The sequence below is a fragment of the Suncus etruscus genome, chromosome 4, assembly GCF_024139225.1.
Source record: "Suncus etruscus isolate mSunEtr1 chromosome 4, mSunEtr1.pri.cur, whole genome shotgun sequence".
In the NCBI taxonomy this organism is placed as follows: domain Eukaryota; kingdom Metazoa; phylum Chordata; class Mammalia; order Eulipotyphla; family Soricidae; genus Suncus; species Suncus etruscus.
The window spans coordinates 115,180,389-115,203,583 of record NC_064851.1 but is presented as its reverse complement, the minus strand read 5'-3'; the positions used below and the strand labels follow the sequence as shown (position 1 = coordinate 115,203,583).

The 23,195-nt window shown below is 35.4% G+C and overlaps 1 protein-coding gene across 1 annotated transcript in view; it reads left to right on the top strand.

Annotated features, from left to right (window-relative positions):
• GALNTL6 (polypeptide N-acetylgalactosaminyltransferase like 6) overlaps positions 1-23,195 on the top strand; it is a 756,971-nt gene that overhangs the window by 595,185 nt on the left and 138,591 nt on the right. The window contains exon 7 of the mRNA XM_049772673.1: positions 10,154-10,271. Coding sequence (XP_049628630.1) covers positions 10,154-10,271 — 118 coding nt within the window. The remainder of the gene's footprint in view (positions 1-10,153; positions 10,272-23,195) is intronic.

Genomic DNA, 23,195 nt, shown 5'->3' with positions numbered 1-23,195 from the left:
CTTACCAATACTAACATGGAAGTGCTACTATTTCCAAAGAGCTAGAAATTCAAAATGAGGTTTGATAAGCTAATATGCATATTAACCACCCCAGAATTGAATGGCTTCAAATACCCATGTTGTTGGATTACAGTTCTGAGGATCAGAAATTCAATTTCAGCTCAGACCTGGCCTCTTTTATTCTAGGATAACAAATTGTACTGGTTTGCCAAGCATGTTTTTCCATTTCAGCAGTGACCATTTTGCAGATCTGGAAACTCACCATTTTCAAACTATACAGAAGCATTTGGTCACCCATCCTTGGGATCAATAATGTGGCTGTTGCCATCTGTTGGTTCAAATGAACTTCTGAGCTTTGAAGCAAGTGTGTGTGTGTGTGTGTGTGTGTGTGTGTGTGTGTGTGTGTGTGGTTACTGCTGATTGTCAGATGAGACATATGTCTTTATCAGACTGATCCTCTTCCTAAGTAATCCAGCCTCTAGAAAGGAGAATTCTGATTACCAGAATACACAGCCTGCATCACATTTATCAGCACTAACTCAACCAAGTCACAGAACTAACCAAATCATTGTGGTAATGTATCACATTAAGGCATGGAAATAAGATTCCAAGATTCAATATCATTATTCTTAGAATCTAGGACCACATGTCACTTAATATTCATTTTTAAGGCCAGAGATATGAGTTAATGGCTCAGCATGGCCTCATATGTGTGAGGTTCTGAGACTTCTCAACATTGGGAAGTGTGATCTTCAGGAGTTGGGGAGAGAAATGCCTTGCATGTTTGGCTTGTGTCCTGGTTTTATCCTCAGCATCACATGTCCCAGAGAGCTTTACAGAATGGAGCACTTGTAACCTTTAAGCACTGCCAGGATGATCTGATAGTTTCCAGTATTGCAGAGTCTAAGCAGTATCCATTCTGAATATTAAATATATGGTCCATTTAGATGGATATCACAGGTATGACCCCCAAAGCCTGGATTGCTACTTGTGGACCCCCAAAAATGTAATAGAGTAGCTATAGGGATAATAGAATGGCCAAGGTATTTTTCTTGCTTACATACCACTCTTGTTTGACACTGGTATCAAATATGGTCTCCTAAGCACCACCAGGAGGGATCCTTGAACATAGATAGAGTCAGGAGTAAGCCCTGAGCACTGCTTGGATGTGCCCCCAAAACAAAACAAAAATGTGGGAAGCAGAGACTCCAGGTGAGGTCTGTGTCCTCTTCCTGGAGGGATTCTGCACAAGCAGGCTTAACAAATCAGTTTCCCCTTTTGTTCACTGCATTACTTTTAGAGCCTCTCTTTCATGACAGAAGTAAAATAATTCCTTGGTTATTTCTAGATTACAAGACAAGTTAATTTTACCTTTCAGAATAAAGGCAGAAAAGTCTGGGAAAAGAAGTTAGAAATACAAAGATGCTGAAGAATTGGCTCAGTTACTTTTCAGGGAAAACTTCTCCAACTAGTAGAGAGGAAGCACAAGTCTACCCAGTTTTGCTAACTCGAAGTATAGATCTAAGGTGAATGTCAACCTTCTTTTTGGGGGAGTGGAGGGTGTAGAGGGATGGGCGTTATATCTGGTAGTACTCAGGGCTTACTTCTGATTCTGTGCTCAAGACTTATTCCTGGAAGAACTTGGGACACACTATACTGTGTCTGAGATCAAGCCATGGTCAAACGAATGCAAGGCAAATGTCTTACCTCTTGAACTATTTCTCCAGCCCCTGAAGGCTGACCTTTTATCTTGTGCAAATTTTAGTTTTCATGTTAGCAGAGCCATTTATCCCATTAATACATCCATCTTCTCAAAGAGGATGAAGCAGGAGAAAGCAGAGCATCCTGTGACTGAAACCCAATATTCTTTCATGCATATTGTACTTTCAAAAAAGATGAGTCTAAAACCAACTTCTTTGTTTGACCAAAGTAAACCCTTCCTGACATAACAGCAAAGTCATTTTCTCCCTTACCCCTGGGCACTCATCCGGCCATGATGAGTAAGGAAATCCGACTCCCCAAAAGATCATCTGAAAAGATAACAAATTTGTTCTCATTGTGTAGTCATGCTATTCGGCACTCTAATTTCCACTGCCATACTTAGAACAAAAATGTTTCTTAAATATTATGTTTTCATCTGCAGTATCCTGTTGCTCCACAATTTAATTCTAGTTGAAAATCATTCTATTTTAGCTGAAAGCACCCTGTGTCACGGGCCAGCTAGAAAATTTCTAGTTACATAATTGGAAATGTTGTGGTTCATCTCTATGTTGATTGACTTGGCTTGAGGGCACCCTGGGGGAGATGGTCATTTCAGTTCTGATCAAACTCACATTGCAGCCCACATGTCCAGGACACTCACTACAGCCAGCATAGGAAGTGAATAGAAATTAGAAGCAGTTTGTTTTCTGCAAGAATAAACTGAAAGCTTCCTTTAAATTTCCATTTCTAGCACATTTTTAAACAAAATTTTGGATCTCTTTACTTTTACTCTGATAGAATGATGACTTTTTTTGTTTGTTTTGTTTTTGTTTGTTTGCTTGTTTTGAGCGAACACCCATTGTCGCTCAGAGGTTACTTCTGGCTATGCGCTCAGAAATCGCTCCTAGCTTGGGGGACCATATGGGAAGCCATGGAATCAAACCTTGGTCTGTCCTAGGTCAGACGCATGCAAGGAAAATGCCATATGGCTGCGCCACTGCTCCAGCCCTTACATGATGATTTTTTAATTCAGATTGGCAAGTAACACAGCTATATTCAAATTTGAAATGATTTTGTATGAAAATGAGCAAACATGTCCTAAAGAAATTTGATGATGACTCTGCCATTTTGTCCATATACAGAGAAATAGCCTATATGATATATAGAATAATAGGAAGACCAGAAATTCCTTAGAATGCTTTGAAAGACCTGGGCAAAGGCTACAAGAATGAAGAACCAGATCTTGTCCAAAAACAATGAACTGTAATTTTGGAAATGACTTGTGCAAAGGAGAACCTGCAGAATTTTTTACTGGCACCATATAAAGAATGGTTTTCACATTCTTTTACATAACTTTAAAGTCAGCCAAGTTTAGACAAAGCAATTGATGTAGAAAAAATAAACCGGTCTACCGTAAGTAAAAAGAAAAGTATCTTGTTACCTAGCTCAGTAGCCTTCAGGTAGAGCAGAAAATTGATTTCCATGAAAGATTCAGAAAAGTTACCTTGCTGTGACCTGAAGAATAAAAAATAGAAACGTGTTGCCTCATGATTACATTCATTTTGAAAAATGACACCCTAAGAATGACAGTCTCTTTTTTTAAAACAGTGAAATCCAAAACCCAGCTGTATGTGTTATGAGGAACTAGATAAGAAAGAATACTCAAAAGCATTGGAAGTGCACTTGCCCAGAAACACACAGGCTTGGCTTCACTCTGAATGTAACCTCTACACTAGGAGGGAGATAGGGGCATTGATGGTGGGAAGGTTGCACTGGTGAAGGGGAGAGGTATACTGTTATGACTGACACCCAACTATAAACATGTTTGTAATCATGGTGCTTAAATAAAAATATTATTATAAAAAATAAAAATAAATTAAAACCTTGTGATCTGAAAATATTGAGTAGAACTCACGGTTTTTCTAAGTGTAGTGAATGATTCATCCTAGATTTTAGATGGTTCCAATGTTGTCTAATAAATCTCATGCTAAATATATTTACCATTTTCTATGACAAAGGTTATTGCAGTCATATAAATAGACAAAAACTTAGGTTATTGGCATATATCTTTTTTACTTTTTGTGTTAAGAATCACAACTTATTTAGAATCAAGTCTTCAAAATAGAGTAAGTTCATTTTGCTACAAAATAATTTTCTACATGGCAGACTTTGTTCTTTGGTTATAGGCAATGAACAGACAATGAAATAGACAATGTTTTTTATAAAGTGTGAAACTATAGTCCTAAATCATATACAGTATTTTCAGGCTCGAGAGATATTGAAGTTGTTAGATGCCTGTTTTGCATGCAGTCTATTGGGTTTGATCCCTAGCAGCCCTTCTTAAACCCAAGCATCTCCAGAAGTGATCCTTAGGGACAGAGCCAGGAGTAAGCTTTGAGCACAGCCAGATGTTGCACGCATGCACGCACGCACGCATACACACACACACACACACACACACACACACACACACCTAAACAAAAAGTAAAACATATCTGGGGCCAGAGTAATAAAACAGCAGTGGGTGTTTGCCTTACACATGGCCGATCCAGGACAGACCTGGTTCGATCCCCTGTATCCCATAAGGTCCTCCAAGCCAGGAGTGATTTCTGAGTGCATAGCCAGGAGTAACTCCTGAGCATCACCCGGTGTGACCCCAAAACAAAAACAAACAAAAAATGATTAAAAAATAAATAAATAAACACATAAAATAAAAGTAAAACATATATACAGTGTTGCAAATCAACTTTACATCAACTTAAAAAATATATATATGTATGTGTATATATGTCATATATGTCTACATTTAATATGTGCTATCACATATAAAAGAGTTAGTGCTCTTACTGTTTCATGTTTCTATTAGGCAACAAGAAAATAGCTAAACTTAAAAAAATAAACAAAAGTTTGGCTCAAAATTATAGATTCTAATAATGCATGAAAAATATATACTTACTCATTAGTAATCTCAGAACTGCAAAGTAAAAAAATGAGACAAGAAAAAGATGGAAAGGTTTGATAATAATTGATATTCTTCCCATAAATTTTTAAGAGAAAATTCGAAATAGTCAAACTTATTTCCAAGTAATATAATTGTATCCCAGGACAAAATTGTTTAAAATCATGCCCAAAATAGTCAGCACCTTACTTCAAAATATGAAAGTTTTATAATAAAATGAAAAAATTCCCAGGCATGCAAATGGAGTGGGCACATAGAAAAAGTAAAGAACAAGGATCATTATTAGTAGATAATTCATTAAATTAAAGTTAAGAATTGGCATCATCTGGATGTCGGCTCAATGGTAAAGCACATGCCCTGCATATGTAATAACCCGTTTTTTTTATCCCTGGCACTAGAAGAAAAAACAATAACTAAAACTTAAGTATTAACTAAGAATAGACAATATTAAATCTAGATATAACATTAAAGTATTAACATTTAGAAAATTTAAGGCTAAACAAAGTTTAAGTGACTATATTAATAGCAGGCAATTATTTTAATGTCAGATGGTAAAGAATATTACCAGGGATGATAAAAGTAATTTCATAATATAGTTATTTTATAATGATAATGAGCTTAATATGTCATTAACACAAAAGTCAGAAACAGTTATAAGCTTATAACTGTTACTTATAGATAGATAGATAGATAGATAGATAGATAGATAGATAGATAGATAGATAGATAGATAGATAGATAGATAGATGATAGATAAATTATATGCTTGACAAAGTTAAAAACATATCAAGAAAAGGCTGGAGCAATAGTACAGAGAGTAGAGCTCTTCTTGCCTTGTATGAGATTTCAGCAGACCTGGATTCAAACCCTGGCATTCTATGTGGTCACCCAAGCTCACCAATAGTAAGACCTGTGCATCACTGGATGTGACAAATAAAGAAAAGCAAACAAGAAAAATGTATCAAGGAAAAAATTTTATAGAACAGTGAAAAAGTCCAAGATTATAACTATAAATTTATTGTCTCAATAATTGACAGAGACACATAATCAAACCTAGAGAATATCTGAAGAATATTATTAGTCACTTTGCCTAAAAAATACTTATATTCCACTCAACAAGAACAAAAACACATTCTTTTCTAATATACATGGAACATTTATCAAGAATAACAATATTCTGAGTCATTAAGACATCTCAATAAATATAAAAAGATTGCATTAAAAGTGTATTTTCTGACCACAATGGAAATATATTAGTCAATAACAGAAAATTGTCCTCCAAATAGTCAATTATTTAAAAACTAAATTATATGTTTGTGTAAAACATCAGTCAAAGAAATAATAAAAAAATTAGTAAGCACTTTGAGCATAATAAAAATTAGACTACATATTTTTTTCTTTTTTGTTTGTTTTTTGGGCCACACCCATTTGATGCTCAGGGGTTACTTCTGGCTAAGCGCTCAGAAATTGCCCCTGGCTTGGGGGGACCATATGGGATGCCGGGGGATCGAACTGCGGTCCTTCCTTGGCTAGCGCTTGCAATGCAGACACCTTACCTCTAGCATCACCTCACCGGCCCTAGACACATATTTTTATAGTAGTCTCCTAATACTGCATATAAGAAAGATTTATAGTAATAAACACCTATTTAGAAAAAATTGTCTTGAATAAATCATTTTAGTTTCTACCAGGATTAACTAGAAAAAACAAATACAGAGGGCAAATTTAAGACAATGATGACAAAAAAAGAAATGAATGGAATATAAAACATAAAGACAATAAAGAAAAATTAATAAAACAATAAGTTATATTTTAAAGCAGATTCTATAAGTTAATTAACCTTTGGCCTTAATGAGTAAAAAAATAGAAAGCAAAAAATATGCTCAATATTGATAATTATCATGAATATATAAATTGAAACCATATTAAATGCTACCACCCTCCTCTAGAGTACTAAACTTAAGAGCTACTCTTGAAGTTTTGCTTAAGATGGAGCAACCAAAACTTAAACACCGTTAGCAAGTTTCTAAAATGCCACAATCTCTATGGAAAACAGTTTGGCAATTCCTTAATAAAGGTTAAACATATATTTACCATAGAATATACTGATTCGCTGGAGAGATAGCACAGTGCTAAGACCCAGAACTAACAGTGGTTCTACTCCCGGCATCCCATCTGATCCCCTGAACCTGCCTGGAGTGACTTCTGAGTGCAGAGCCAGGAGTGGCCCTGAGCACTGCTGGATGTGCCCCCACCCCCTCCAAAAAAATAGAATATACTGATTAACTCCTAGACATTCAACTCTTAAATAAGAAATAAAAGTGTAAATTTTTCAGAGATTTGAAACACAACATTCATAGAAGTTATGTGTAATCATAGCTCAAAACTAGAAATAATATACATGTTCACAATAACTGAATGTCATATATTTGGGCAATGTCAAAGAAATAACTCTTGCAACAACATAGATGAATCATAAAAGTTATACAGAATAAAAATATTTAAGATCCTGGAAGAAAAATAAAATTACATAAAATCCTAAAAAATTCAGCTAATCTCTAATGCCAGAGCACATATGTACTGCCCTCAACAGTGTTCTTCAATAATGGTCAATGACCCACTGGTGTTTATTCCTTCTTATACAATCCCAGGATCTACCTGCTGCTCCCTAGTCCCCATTTACATGATTTTCTTCTGTAGCCCTTTTGAAATATCCTTGAGGGCATGTGACCCCCTGTTGAGAAATGTTGACTTAGGGAAAAGGGAAAATGACAAAAAGGAAATATTTAGGAGTGGTAGATATTAATTCTCTTGAATGTAGTAAAAGTTGCACAAATGTATATGTCAAGAATTTACCAGTTGTGTTATAAGTTATAATATGACAACTATACCTTAAACTATTGAAAAGATTAGTGGATTTTATATATGTGACAGTAAATAAAGGTTTGTTCTTAACAGTAATTCACCCCTCATAAATATAGAAAACATTATTTGCAATAACTTTTACCTAAATTAGTGAAAGTATCTATGATGGAAAGCATTCCTTGTATTTTATTTTATTATGCCTACAGTTAACCCAAAAATGCCACTTTTAAAAAATAAAACTCATTAATGAAACAAGATGCTTTTCCAAATATTATTGACAATAAAGCAACTAATATAGGATTTTTCTGACCAATATCTATAATATGACTGTCATCTTTTTAGAGATTACTTCTAAATAATGCAATCTTTGATGCACTTTAGTCCCATGTTCCACATGATAATAAATATAAATATATGGTTTTAAATCCTATTTTTGATTCAGATTTAATAGAGTTAAGAAATTCTAATCATTTCCATCTAAACTCTGCAGAAGTGAAGGTTTCATCATGTTAGTAAATTCACTGGGGAACTATTTATTTCAGCTACAATTATAATTCCACTCTGAAACTCATTTTGTATGAAACAGGGCAAGAGGATGTTTCTTAGGCAAATGATATAAAGTGAATATATTGTTGGCTCCAAGATTTTTATTTCAAAAAATATTTGATTATATTAGATTTCTTATAACTTTCTTAATTCTACTCATTTCTGAGGGATGGAAAATAATTCCCTTTTTCAAATTTCTAATTTTTCCATTAATAGAGTCTACACAATAAGAAAAATTGTTAAACGTGAGGTCATTTGGTCATATTGCATCTTAATGTATAGAGCTTTTGAAATATCTAAGAAATAAATTGACAAATTTATGTTCGTGTTGCTCAAGTGTCTCATGAAAGGTTACCTAGAGCAAATTTTCAGTTTGTGTCTAGTGTATCTACTATGCATATTTTATTTTGTATTATTTTTCTGTTTTTGGAATTTATACTCAGAAGTGCTCCTGGATCTGCACTCAGAAATTACTCCTGAAGAGTTCAGGGGACTATATCCAATGCCAAGGATGGAACCGTGATCAGCTTGATGCAAGGCACTCACCTTACCACTTTCATTCAGGCCCCTATGCATATTTTAAGATATATATTTTTAACATTTAACAGCTTGTACCCTTATTTGTAAATATCTTTTGTTTCCAGAGTTTTCTAAATTTTCACAGAAACTATGCTGACAAGATGTTCCCTAATCAAAATCTATGGATGTATATATAGTGGTATCTTCACTCCAAAACATGGAAACAGTTAGGTTGAACCCAGCTTCAGACATTCAACAACAACTAACTCCAACTTTGGACAATATTCTTCTTTGCCTCTTCTTTTCTTTTTTTTTGGGGGGGTGGGGTGGGGACGGGGGAGTTTGGAGGCCACACCTGGTGACGCTCTGGGGTTACTCTTGGCTATGCGCTCAGAGATCGCTCCTGGCTTGGGGGACCATATGGGATGCCAGGGGATCGAACCATGATTCGTTCTAGGTTAGCATGTGCAAGACAAATGCCCTACCGCTTGCGCCACAGCTCCAGCCCTGATTTGTCTGCCACTTCTATCAAACTATAGAGCAGGGCCGGAGCGGTGGCACAGCAGGAGGGAGTTTGCCTTGCACGCGCTAACTTACGATGGACCGCAGTTCGATCCTCCGGCGTCCCATATGGTCCCCCAAGCCAGGGGTGATTTCTGAGCACATAAATAGAGGTAATCTCTGACCATCACAGGGTTTGGCCCAAAAACCAAAAAAAAAAAAAAAAAAAAAAAATATAAAGGAGATACTCCCAGAGCTGTAGTGAGGATAAATCAAGTTAATTTCATAAAATGCTTTTTCTAAAATTAAGCCCATAGTCAGCTCTCAAAATTATGAAATCTTTGCCTTCAATTTTCTTTATGACAGAGCCCAATAATTATACATTATTGCATTTTGAAGCAAAGTTATTATAATGAATCCTAATAATAGAATATTTAAAACTCTAATTTGGTAAATGGGAAAATATTAAAGTTTAAATTTTTTAAAAAGATTAAAAGTTAAAAATTCAACTTTTAAAGTTAAAAGACCTAAATTCTTTTTGTTTTAAATTTAGTTTAAATTTCAACGTTGGTTTGTAATTAAAAAATCAATTCTGCTTATTTCTTTCTGGCCATTTTCTACTCTACAGAAAAGACAAAACTCTGGATGGCAGATCCTGGGAAAAAGTTCTGAAACATTATTCAAAGCTACTACCTTTAACAACATTTTCTTGACTTTGAGAAAAAGCCATAAAATTGAGTGATATTTCTCAACATAACAGCTACTAATAGTCATGTATTTTTTTCTAATGATAAACCTAGGGAGTGAGTGTGGCCCAGCAGGACATTCATTGTTTTAAATCGTGAACTGCAAAATCTAAAGTTCATGAGGATTTCATGACAAATTAGATATCCAAAATCAAACCTTTAGGCATTTAATTAGAACCATGCTGAAAAGTCCATCCAAGTAACTACTGAGTCAGATCTTGAATTTTGCTTTTGTTCCCTTCCCCCCGAGCAAAAATTTCACTGTCTTTTCCTGGTGAGTATTATACTTTAAAGATTATTTTTATTCATTTCACAGGTCTCCTGTGATGGCTGGAGGTCTCTTTGCTGTGGATCGAAAATGGTTTTGGGAGTTGGGTGGCTATGATCCAGGTTTAGAAATCTGGGGAGGAGAGCAGTATGAAATCTCTTTCAAGGTAAGCACCATGACACTCCCACCATTCCTGCATAATTTTGATGACTCTGATCATTTTTTACTGTATCGTTTTGACCTGGGGCTTGTGTTGTTAGATCACCACAGAAATAGACATATCATCCTCCTAAGCATCTTTTGTTGGATGAGAGAATCTCTTCCTACTGCTGCTTCCAGAAAATGCCACCATGCCATCAAAGAAATATATTTAGAAACTCATTCAAAACCCATGGACATAAACTCAGAGTACCCAGAGTTATTGCTATACTGACATGTGAATTCCTTGAAGGCATGTAGAGTGGATAAATAGAAAATGAAAGAAATTGAGTGATTGGAGCATTGGTCCTCCTGATTTGTTCTAGAAATAGTTGTTCACATTTTTAATGTTATTTAAACACTGTTTTTATAAAGTTGCTCATAATACAGTTGTTTCAGGCATTTGATGTTCCAACACCAATCCCACCGCCAGCTCGGCCTTCCCTCCATCATTGTACCAAATTTCCCACTTCTCCTCCAAACCTTCCCTCTTAGCAGACAAATTATCATTTATTTTATATTGCTTGTTACAACTCAGTGGCTAATGGACTTACCTAAAAATAGTTTCACAAGAGAAAATTTTTGAAAATTGTTATATCTCACAATGGGATCATTAAGACATTGTCTGAGGGCTTACTGAGATGTTCTTTGCTAGTTGAACCTTCTGTTTTACGGCTTTTATTGAGTTTTTCAACTATAGAGTTTTTCACCTATTAAATTTTTCACCAGTTCTTTCAAAATCTCAATAGCAGAAGATTAATTTTAAAATATGATTGACATTGCTATTTTTAATATATTTCCAAATCCAGTGAGTCTTTCATTTTTGTTGAGATTTTATTTCTGAGGGGGCTGAGCATGGACACTAGGAATCAAACCCAAGGCTACATAAACCTGATGTGAGTGTTCTACTCAGCAATATCCCCTATCTTTGAGGAATTTTTTTTTTTAATCTGGACACTACCAGGTCTTGACTTGTTGGATTTTGTTTTTTGTTTGTTTCCCTTTTTGGTGGGTTGGGGAGTGGTACCTCACAGATGGTTTTCAAGAGATCTGTGATGTTGGGGGCTCCAAGGAATCCTCAGCTCACGGTCAAGTTCAATGTGAAGGACAAAGCTGCATTGTTGCCCAGATCCTGTCATGCTGGTCATTACCTGGGCCATACCAGTAGTTCTTCTAGAACTGCACTAAGAAATGTTCTTGAATTATAACAGTGTCAGAGCTGACCACATCCAAGTCATGAGCTTTTAACCCCTGTGTTCTCTCTTCAGCCTTCAATTTATTTTGACCATAGCTTTTTTGTTACAATATATATTTTATTTTACATGTATATGTGGCAGGACTTATGAGTTTAAAGTATTTACCACAACATGAAAAGCAAAATAAAGTACACAAAATTTGTGTTTTTAACTGCTAAGATTCAAAATTAAATTTTTAAAGAAAACATACTCTGGGCCAGAGTGTTAGTGCAATATAGGTAGAGCATGTGACTTGCACCCAGCCAACTCAGTTTCTATTGCCACCCCATATGGACCCCTGGGTCTACCAGGAGTGGTCACTGCATGCAGGGCTAGGAATAAACACTGAACAGAGTATAGTGTGGTCAAAACAAAACAAAAAAAATAAAATAAATTATTTTTTCTTTCTTTCTCTTTATTATTTTTTATATCTAAACAAAGTGCTTCTTGCAACATTAATCAGTTTACTATTAACTACTAACTAAAGCACCTTTTCCCAATTATTAACAATATCTGGGGCAGACAGATAGTGCAGCAGGTAGGGTGCTTGCTTTGCACACTATAAACCTGGTATCTATCCTCTGCATCTCATATGGTCCTCTGAGTCTGCCAGGAATAATTTCTAAATGCAAAGCTAGGAATAACCCCTGATTAACCACTAGATATAGTGCAGAAACAAACAAAAATCTGAATTATTCCCAATGTACAGTTAAACAAATTCTTACAGAGGGAGAAAATGTATTCTGAATATGTTCAAAGTAAAATTTAAGAACAGGCACTTACTATATGCATGCATAAAGAAACTTATAAAATTGATTTTTGTAAAACTGTGGCAGCTGTATCCGACGGGTTTGTAGAAACCTTACATTGTCCCCAAAGTATCATAACATACTTGCAAGCATCTGGACATCTAAAATTTTCAAGTAATCCTTGAAATATCATTTATCAAATGCATCCTCAGTAAATATATCTAACTTCATTGTGAGAAGGGGGGAGGCACTCTCAAACAGTGCTCACAGGCTCTGGGGCCTCTCCCAGTGGTGTTCAGCAGACTGGAAGTTTAGTGCTAGAACCTTCTAAATCACTGCAGTAGATTCCAGACAAGTGTAATCGTGTATCTCTCTCTCCCTTCTGTCAGTCATATCTATCAAATGTCCCTCGAGTGACCTGAGATTTTATTACCCCGTTCTCTATTTTTCCGTTATCTGTCATTTTGCAGGTTCTAATTGGAATGCAGCTCTATCGTTTTTGTCTAGAAACCATGGCAACAGGGCTGGCAGTTCAGAACTAAAATTACCCCAGGTGATTTGGTGGGGATGACAGATACATTGGTGACAGCGACAGCTTGTGTCTTTTGGGACCCTGTTTCAGAGAGACCTTTCGTTCCTCTCACTTGTGTGTTCTGACCTGGAGGCTCAGCTTCCTACCTATCTATGCCTCTCAAGGAAGAAAAACTTAAATATTTGGTTCAAATTTGCATTGAAGCAAGAATTCCCTCCAGATGAAAGGAATCAGAAGAAGGAGAGACAAATGGCTTGTTAGATGGCAATATACAGGAAAGAGAAATCAATATCTAACTTTTAGGATATAATCCATAAATAGTGAAAAATGTAGCAATGTGAAGCACTCTAAGATCAGCTCTTTATGTCTGAGGAAAAGCATATGAATAAGTGAAAGTTTGTTAACAGAATTCACAGAAATTATTCCAGATCTCATCAAACTTAAAAGCTCTAAAGCTAAGGTTTCTCTTGTCCTTATCTGGCAACTTTGCTTGCTATTTACTCTTCAACCAAAGACTAATTTCATTAAAGTGTAGGACAAGATCCATCAATGAATGAAACTATTTCCACAAAATTTGAAATTAAGAATGACAATAAACTCTGAGTTTGTTGATAAACATTACTAGGAGCTCCTCTTTTTCTGTAATTATCTTTTTTTCTTGTCCTATTATTTTAATACAGGCATAGATCTCATGCAATTGCTTAAAAACCAATCTTTGTCACTTTCAGTGGTAAGTTGAGGGAAAGAAAAATAATGTGTCTTCATTCTGCCTGGTTATCAGTCTTTTTTAATAGGACTCTGAACACTAATGTGGCTCAGAATCATTCAACTACCTTTCAAAATGTGAGTAGGCAAGCCAGCTGCTAGGGAGGAGAAAGCTACATTTAGTCAGTCATTCAACAAGCTCTTAACTGATCAGCTAATTTATGCCAGGCTTTGTTCCAGGTACTCAGTCTGGCATTGCACCTGGAAACAAAAAGAAACTCTAAGCTCACTGCCCCATGTAGCAAGAAAGAAAAACCTCACATCTTTACATTTTGTCAAGCATTCAAGTTACTAGAACAGTGTAAAAACTTTTGAGCCTTCATTTTTCCAGTGTTTTTATACTTCATTCCTTATACAAAATTCCAAATTGAGCATTTTTAAAAGATCCGTCCTTTGATTGCAGAAATTGTCTCAGAAAACAGAAGTGAATAATAGACACTAATTAGACAGATACAAGATTTAGCATAAAACCCAAGGAATTATTCAACATAATTCTCTGGCACAGAACATAGTCATAAAACATGAAATGAAACACCCGGGTAAGAAAAAAAGTGTCCAATTAGACTGAACTGACCTTTTCCATTTTTGGGAGGTTAGAAGCAGTTTCATATTGATAATATTAATATCTCTTGGGCCATCTGGAGTTCAAGAAGAGTTCTTGATCAGTGGTTTTCAACACCTAGACTGGAGCTGGGCTGCGGGCATCAGAAGGGTGAAAGCCACTGGTCTATCATGGTGATTTATACAAACAGATACCTTTCCTCCTGTGTAATAACAGTGAAGATCACCACACTCAACTAGAGTTTCTTAAATGCTCTTCCTTACTCAAATATTGGGAGAATTGCCTTTCTTTTTTTTTCTTTTTGGTTTTTGGTTTTGGGGTCACACCCGGCAACACTCAGGCAGGGGCCACTCCTAGCTATGCACTCCGAAATCTCTCCTGGCTTGGGGTACCATATGAGACACTGAGGGATAGCAATGCAGTTCGTCCTAGGTTAGTGTGCACAGGCAGACTCCTTACTGCTTGTGCCACTGCTCAGGCCCCGAAGTTTTCTCATGCCTTTCTAAATAAAGTACTTAACAGCATGGTTAAGGGCCACACCAACAACCATGACAAGGCCTTTAGTATTACTTTTGGGAGTGGGAACCATGTGTCAGTATTTCAAAGCAATGATAATTGCAATCCCCTTTTGTTCTTTGCTTGTCCTTCCCCATGTTTGAACTTAAAACTCAACAGCTAAAACAGTTGACAATCTTTCTGCCCTTAATTCATCTGTCAGCTACTCATTGATTGATTGCCAGGTGCCAATTTTAGGCTAACCTCTGGAGAGTCAAAGATAAGTGAGCAGATAGTTGCTCCAAAGAGACCTTCTATTCAGAAGCAGCTTGGAGAATTAAATCATCACAATTCTGTTCCTATGTCGTGTTTGAAATAAATCTGATTTTCATATTCAGAATAATATTTGAGATGCAATAACCTTTCACTCGCCTCCCTTTCTCTATTTTTCTCTTTTTTCCCAACCCATCTCCACAGTGCATTCATTTAGTATTCCCAAGAGTAGCTTCACTTTGCCTTCTAAAAGTTCACCCTGATGCTTAATTACCACACAAATCAAATGAGCTACACAGCATCACAAATCATGACACTTTCCCTCAAATACCTGCCCTACCTGCCGCCCTTAGCACTGCAAATTATCTAGTATTTTTCTTTTCCTCCCAGAAAAAAAAAACAGAAAGCTATATACCGCTGTGTATTTATTGCTGATATTTTGACTAACCAATCTTTAATCTGTTTCAGTGAAATGTGTTTATTCTCCCTACAAATATTATTCAGTAATCCTCACAGAGTTTATGTACCATTCAAGCTAGGTTTTGCAGAAAAATGCAAAAGCATCCAGGAAAAGTCTTCTGATCTAGTACAATGAAGAAAAATATTTTACCTATTGCACATGAATATTAATTAAAGCACAGAGAAAACTATACTGAGAAGTCCTGCTATTGTAAAACAATATAGTAAAAGTATATGTGTTTACTAATGAAATGCAAGTAAGACCAAAGCATTTTATTCCTTTTATTTTTCATTTTACTTGAGGAACCATGACAAAATATTTTCATATGCAGTTGGGTTTGGCTGAGTGGAGTACAGAGAAGTGCCCAAGCCACTTCTACATTGTACTTTCTATGAGTTGCAATTTAGATTCCTTTAAATTGGAATGAGATTCCAGAGACAGAACCTTAATGCAACAAAACAATCCTTCTAATTTGTTTGTCCTTTTACCCAGTCTTTTCTTTTTCCTTCATTGCCTCTCCCATTGGACAGCAGTTTTGTTTTGTTTTGTTTTTTTTAGCAACTCAACTTTTTCCAGACTCTGCCAATCAATTTTGACATAAAGAATGCTTTCTCTTTCATTGCTGCATTTCATTCAGTTAAGTGATATTTAATTATGTTCCATAATTTTAATTTTTTAAGGCTAGCATGGTCACATGGGTTCATAATTGTGCCCTTTGAGAAGAGATAATTTGAGGGAAGCACAATGAGAAGCAAATGGTTCCATTGCATTTAGTGACACCTGAACTAAATGTTGGTTTCCCAGGATGTAAGGGCCATTCAGTAAAGCTTACAGAAGGAGTAGAGAATGAGGGTTCATTTATTACATTGATTGAAGTGTTTAGGTTCATGTTGTCAGAGATCTGCGATCTAAAGAGACAGAAGAAGCTCAAGGAGCACAAATGGGAGTGCTCACTGCTTCTGTAGAGTGGTAATATTCTCATTTATTAGATTAAGCTAAGATGAGGCTCTTTCTTACTGTCCACCTCCCTAGCTAAGTGCTCTAGTCTCTCCTTGAAGTTTACAGGTGTTTAGGGTTGTCCAATGGCCAGTGGCTAACAGTAATGCACTTATAGGAAGTCAGGCTTTCAGAGGTAGCTTCCTGTTCAGATCTTCCACACAGTCCCTTAGTTCCACAGGTCAGTTTCCTATTCATTTCTCTTCCCTAGAGTCCAATTCTTCCCAAGATTCAGGCACCAAATTCCATCTTTTTCAGTATCTTTAAGGTTAAAAAAAATCTGTCCAAAAATAAGCCTCTGGGGTCTCCAAATCTTTGTTTCCTTGAACAATCTTTGTTTAATATTGTGATGCAACCTCTTGGAAGTTGCGAGTTGATGTTCAATATATTATTCAATATATATTGTTCAATATATATTCAATATATAATTCTCTTCAGCTAACTTTTCCCATCATCAAAGCCATAAAGAGGAGGCCACATTCTTTGAGGACCTTTGGTATAGCTGGGGAAGAAAGGAATTCCTGGTAGAAAGAGAAGAGAATGCATGGAGCATAAGGAACAAAAACCTTCCCAATGCCCCACTTTCACATGCAAATAATCAGGAATAATCGGGCACTATTGAAGATAACAAAGACATGTTGGGAACTTTTACAGAAAGCATCCCACTTAGGTAGTATCCCCTTCAGATTAAAAAGATCTTTTCCTTGAGCTATCTGGGTCAAAGTTCTGAGCACTCTATTCTTCCTAGGATGGTGATAACTATTTTTTGATCCTTTAAGAAACAGTTAAGAGCCAATGCTCAAAGATTATCTAATTTGGCTTCTTATCCAACCCAATACTAGTACAAAGTACAAAAATGTAATTTCTGTTTTACAAATATCAAAGTTAAATTTACTCTCAAATCATTAGCCTAATTTCTCTGGTTGGTTGTGTGCCCTTGGTTAAAAAGAAGGAAAGAAAGAAAGAAAAAAGAAAAGAAGAAAAGAAAAGAAAAGAAAAGAAAAGAAAAAAGGAAAGGGAAGGAAGGAAGGAAGGGAAGAAGGAAGGAAGGAAGGAAGGAAGAAGGAAGGAAGGAAGGAAGGAAGGAAGGAAGGAAGGAAGGAAGGAAGGAAGGAAGGAAGGAAGGAAGGAAGGAAGGAAGGAAGGAAGATGTGATTATTATGCCAAAAACCACTTGAAAAAAAGATGCAGGTTCTATTCTGATTTTTATTAAATATGAAGGTTGACAATTCTTATTATTACTTCATGTAAATCTAAATTTTTAATTTTCTTTAAAATGTACTCAGTGTATTAAGTTAAATTCTCTGCCTCTAAAAGATTATTTTTAACAAAATATAAATGATAAAGCTGACATTCCCTAACCCCCCCAAAAATCTAAGCTAATTTAGTTGAATTTTATTGTTACACAACAAATACCACAAATAAAGGTCAAAGCAACACAAAGTTTTCTTAATTATGCTGCAATTGTTGATATAAATGGGTGGAGTGATTGCCTGGAAGTTCAGGATCTTTCTACTGAGCCTCTGTTAATTGTGTTTGATTTTTGTTTGTTTGTTTATTTGTTTTCAGGACCATATCTGGAAGTGCTCAGGGATTCCTTCCAGTTCTGTGCTCAGGGATCATTCATTGGTGGGGCTTCAGGGAACCCTGTGTGGTGCCTGGGATTAAACTGGGGTCAATAGCATGCCTTATTCCAGTACTATCTCTCTCTTGGCTTAGCCACATCTACTTAGATAAGATCAGTCAAAGAAATATTAACTTCCACAGTTGAACCCATTTCCTGAGCTGCCATTTTCTTATCCAGTCACCACTTCAATAACTGGAAGCCATTCCAGGACCTAGTTGTCCCTCTCTGGTCCTCACACAATGTGGCAGCTGATTTCTTTAAGGATTTTTTTCTACATCTCAAATCTTCACTCTCTTCCTTCAGAAAGGATTGAGTCCTTTTAGCATTCACCTATCTGTCGGTTTAGCCTATCCAGGAAAATCTTCATTTTTGATTATCTCAGAAGTCAACTAATTACATAATTACCTTTGCTAAATTTCGTTACCTTTGTCATATAATACTCTCTAATCATCAATAGGACATCTATCATATTCCTGATCTCTTCTACCTCAAAGGGAGGGTATTGTATAAGGACATGGTAAGCCACAGGTGAAAATTTATGGAGCCATGCCAGAATTCTTCTCTATAAGAAAAAACTAGCAGAAAGCTATGCCAGTAAATAAAGCACTAAGCATGTTTTTTCCAAGATATTAAGGACTACATCCCATGTTTTTCCAAAACTGCTCTCTAATAACAGAAAGGAAAGCAATTTTCAAACTGGCTACAAAATTAGTATAATATTGATTGCAAAATGTGACCAAGATAGACAAGAAAATAGAAGAGTAAAGACATATTTTGTTTGTAAATACTAAAATGAAAGCATAAATGGATTATACAAAAGAATACCTATTCAAAGACCAATATGCCCAAATAACTGCAGCTCTAAGAATTTTCCCATTGTTATTATGTAATATTATTTAATTTTTTTTCTGAATGCAGTAGCAATTCAGTTACACAAGAGATAATATGAGGTTCAAGATTTGGAAAAAAAGGAAAAACATTTCCTAATAGCATGATATATCTACCCGGGCAATTCGAATTGAACTAACTGAAAAATTGTAATAACAAAAGTTCAGTAAATTGCCTGATAGAATATATGTGTGTAAATAGATAGATAACAATATTCTATCTCTGTTTGTACCATTCCCAAGAAATTAATTAATAATAAATTTAAATGTCCATATAAATAGTACAGGGATTAAGGCACTCACCTTGCATACAGCCAATCCCAGTCCAATCTCTGGTGCCATACATATGGTTCTCTGAGCACAAGCCAGGAGTAAACTCTGACTACCACTGAGTCTGGTCTCAAGCACACCTTCAAAAGAAAGAAATAATCTAAATATCCAAACCACCAAGACAACAATGAATTCATGAGATCCAAATATTAACAATTAAACTTAATAAAGAGATAGTTGTGATGGTAAGCTGGAGCAGAATTTGAGAGCAGGGGGAAATGGGGTGGATTCTGGGAACATTGGTAGAGGGATGTTGACACTGGTGGCAGGACAAGGGCTGAAACATTGGATGTCTAAATCTTAATTATGAATAAACTTGTAAATCACAATGCTTTAAATAAAAAATATTTTAAAGAAAAATCTCAATAGGTTCATAAAAGTAAAAATTATTTTACCCAAGAAAAAAAATACTGGTTGTATATTAGAAAAAAATATACTATAGATAATATATAAGTAAGTAATATATAAGTAAGTAAAAGATTGCAAGAAATAAAAACTCTATGGGCTGGTGCTGAAGCTATAGAACAGTGGCATTTGCCTTGCATGCAGCCAACACAGGTTTGATCCCCAGCATCCCATATGTCCCCTGAGCTGGCCAGGAGATTTCTGAGTGCAGAGCCAGAAGTAACCCTTGAGCACTGAAGGGTGTGCTTCAAAAACAAACAAACAGAAAAGCAGCTCTGGGTATAAAGAAAAAGAAGTCCCAGTCCACTGTGAAGAAATGTTAAAACAGAAAAGAACACTCCAAAATAAAAGTAAAGCCATAATGGAGTATATGTTTTCTGTGTGTATTTATAAATAGTAATATAATCCAAGTAAAAATTGTATTGCTCAAAAGTGAACTTTAATAAAATGCATGTGGGCCCACTGAGATTGTACAAGTGGCAGAAGCATATGTTTTACATTCAAGGGAAATCAGTTACTGCATGTCCAAGCCCAAACAACATCATCAGAATGAGTCCCTAAACTCCTCCTGGTATGGTCCACAAAAAGAAAATGTGAAGGGAGATAAAATGCTTTCAAGTTCATAATGCAAACATATAGAATAAAAAATAAAAATTCTGGTGAAATTTATAAGGGTATAAATATAGCAGGTAATAAATAGATAATATATTATGCATGAATAGACAAAGATACCTATGACACAGAATTTAAATTTGTACATGCATAAATATGAAAACTTAATATAGGTCAAGTTAATACTTCAAATCAAGAGGAATAATTGAGTGTTTCATCAGTAGGGTGGGGTTTCTCCTCTAAAAATATTAAGTTGTTTCCCTATATTGTGCCTGACACAAAAATAGAACCCAATGAGATTATATATATGAATAATTAAAAATACATATAAGTAGAAGTGGAGAGATAGGACAGAGCAAAGACATGAGCCTGGCATGCAGCCAACCCAGATTTAAACCACAACACCTTGTATGATTCCTCCACATATCTCATGAGTGATCCCTGAATACAGAATCAGTTAATCTCAGCGCAGCCCTGTGTGGCCCCAAAAACTCACCTCACCCAACCCCCCAGAAAAGCAAGGACTTTGATAGGAAAGTATGCTGACAATGGTTGAAAGAGAGACTCTCATACACAACCAATGACAGTAATAAAAGTTATGTAACCTCCACAGGGGATATTTAGAAATTATTTGCTAAAACTTTAACCATATATCTAAATGTTGACTCAATTTCTTTCTATTTGTATAACCTATAGAAAACATATATGCTGAGGGCTTTTATGTACATGAAACCCTTTCATTAACAGTATTATAAATTATGGTGCCCAATATTTTCATTTTAAAAAGACAAGGAAGATTTATATGCATAAAGTGACACATAGTCAGGTATTTATCTAAGTATCATTTTATTGATGAAAAAGTAGAAAACAAATATCTATCACTAGGGAAGTGACTGAATTAATTATGCTTAATTGTGGACTATTCTTTAAAAAGACTGCCACAGCTTTATTTTTATAAATATATAATAATATATCGATATATTACTAAGTAAAAACAACGTACATGCACAAATAAAATGGAAAATAGAAATTGTATTATTTATATTCAATCATTTTAATATGCAACATATCATGTTGCATAGAAAGTAAAATTTTAATATATACTTTCAGATGCAAAGAATATTCATAAATGAGTTAATATGCCTAACAAATATTTATTGAAAGTTCATTATATGCAGACATTGAGAATATAAATAATTAAAAAAAAAAACTAAAGGTTTGTTGGGCGATAGTACAGAAAGTAAGCACTTGCCTCACATGCAACCTACCAAGGTTCGAATCCTACCTCTCTATATGGTCCCTAGAGCACTGCCAGAAGTGATTGTTAGTTCAGGGTCAGAAATAAGCTCAGAGCACTGACAGATGTGAACCCAAAACAAGAATGAAAATTAAACTTCCATATGAAAAAAGAGATTACAAATCAGTAAGTGAATAAACCAACAAAATTTATTCTTGATGGCCAAGTGCTAAAATAGAATAAAACAGCTAACAACAAGCAGAATTTTCAGACTAGCAAAGAGTTATGATTGATTTGCATTGTGCTGTGCAAAGGATTATTCTATACAAATAGTTTAGATATTGTACAGAAGGTCGACATATTGGGGAAGGGATCAGGTTGTGCTTTTTACCATGCCAAAACACTTCCCTATTAAACTTCCTGTCTTACTGGCTATACACATCTGACCTCTTTGGGATTCTAAGGGCTCCCAATGTTACTAGCTACTTACTGAAGAGGTTTTGACTTAGTGCATGATTAGATAGGGTCTAACATTGTATTCTTCAGCTGCGGATCCAGAAACCAGTACTCGTGCACAGATATAGGAAAGTTAAGAACAACGCATCTTTTATAATGCTTAAAACTGCTGGTCGCTAGACTGGAGTGCAGATAGGTTTCGGGGGCCATGGTTGCAAGGTGGTTGAAGAATGTTCTAGAATACAACTAAACCTTCATGGGTATGTTAAAATATATTTATATGTATTTTATATGTTGAAGTGAAAAACACCGGAAGACCAAACAAACATTAACTGATGCAAAGGGCTTTTATCCTCCAGAAAATCCCAGAATAAGAAAAAGCAACTTTCCTCAATGATGATGGTGTCCATGAGCTTCCTCCCAAGGTCATGGACTCTGTCATTGTTGCTGCAACCTCAGGTTCTGTGAATTTGCCACACCACAGCTCCTTTGCAGCAAGTGCACCCTCTGTTATGTGATCTCATGGTTTGTAGGAGAAACTACAAAATAGTGAGTATCCAAGTAAAGGAACATGTTCTGATGCCCTGTCAATTTCATTTCGCTGTCCCAAACTCCACTTTTTATAAATCCAATATACTTGGTTCCCAAGACAAGTCTCCTGTATATCAGAAAATAACCCAGGATTTTAGTTAATAAGCATTTATCACTTTCTCCATAGTTGTATGAAAACAAAAATGTCTCTCGGGATATTTAATTTATCCTCCTAAAAATAGTTTAGTTGCCTCCCAAGAAAGATACAACTCAATCTATTTGATGTAGTCTTTTTACCTTAAGCTATTTCTGTATAACACACTACATGATGATTTGTAAAAATGGCTTAGTTAGAAAATAAATTCAGTCTTAGAAAATGTGCTCATTAGAAATTATTTTTATGCTAAGGATGATTTTAAAATATTTTGAATACCTATTGCATTGGTTTTTATAAACAGCTCTATTAGACCCCCTCTGTACATCTGAATCTGCGAAGTACTGTGAAGATGCATTTTTAATTTTTAATGTGACAAAAGTCTTTTTATGGCACATCACATACCTTCAGATACATGATAATATATCAAAAGTTGTTCCTGATGGTTTTCTAGGTTGTTTTGTTTGGTTGTTTTTTGGGGTAGTTGTTTGTTTGTTTTTTTGATTTTTGCCTCTACAACACTCAGCCTCAGTGGCATAAAAATAACTTTTAATTCAACATGCTCCAGAATTTATCTTCTAAAGAA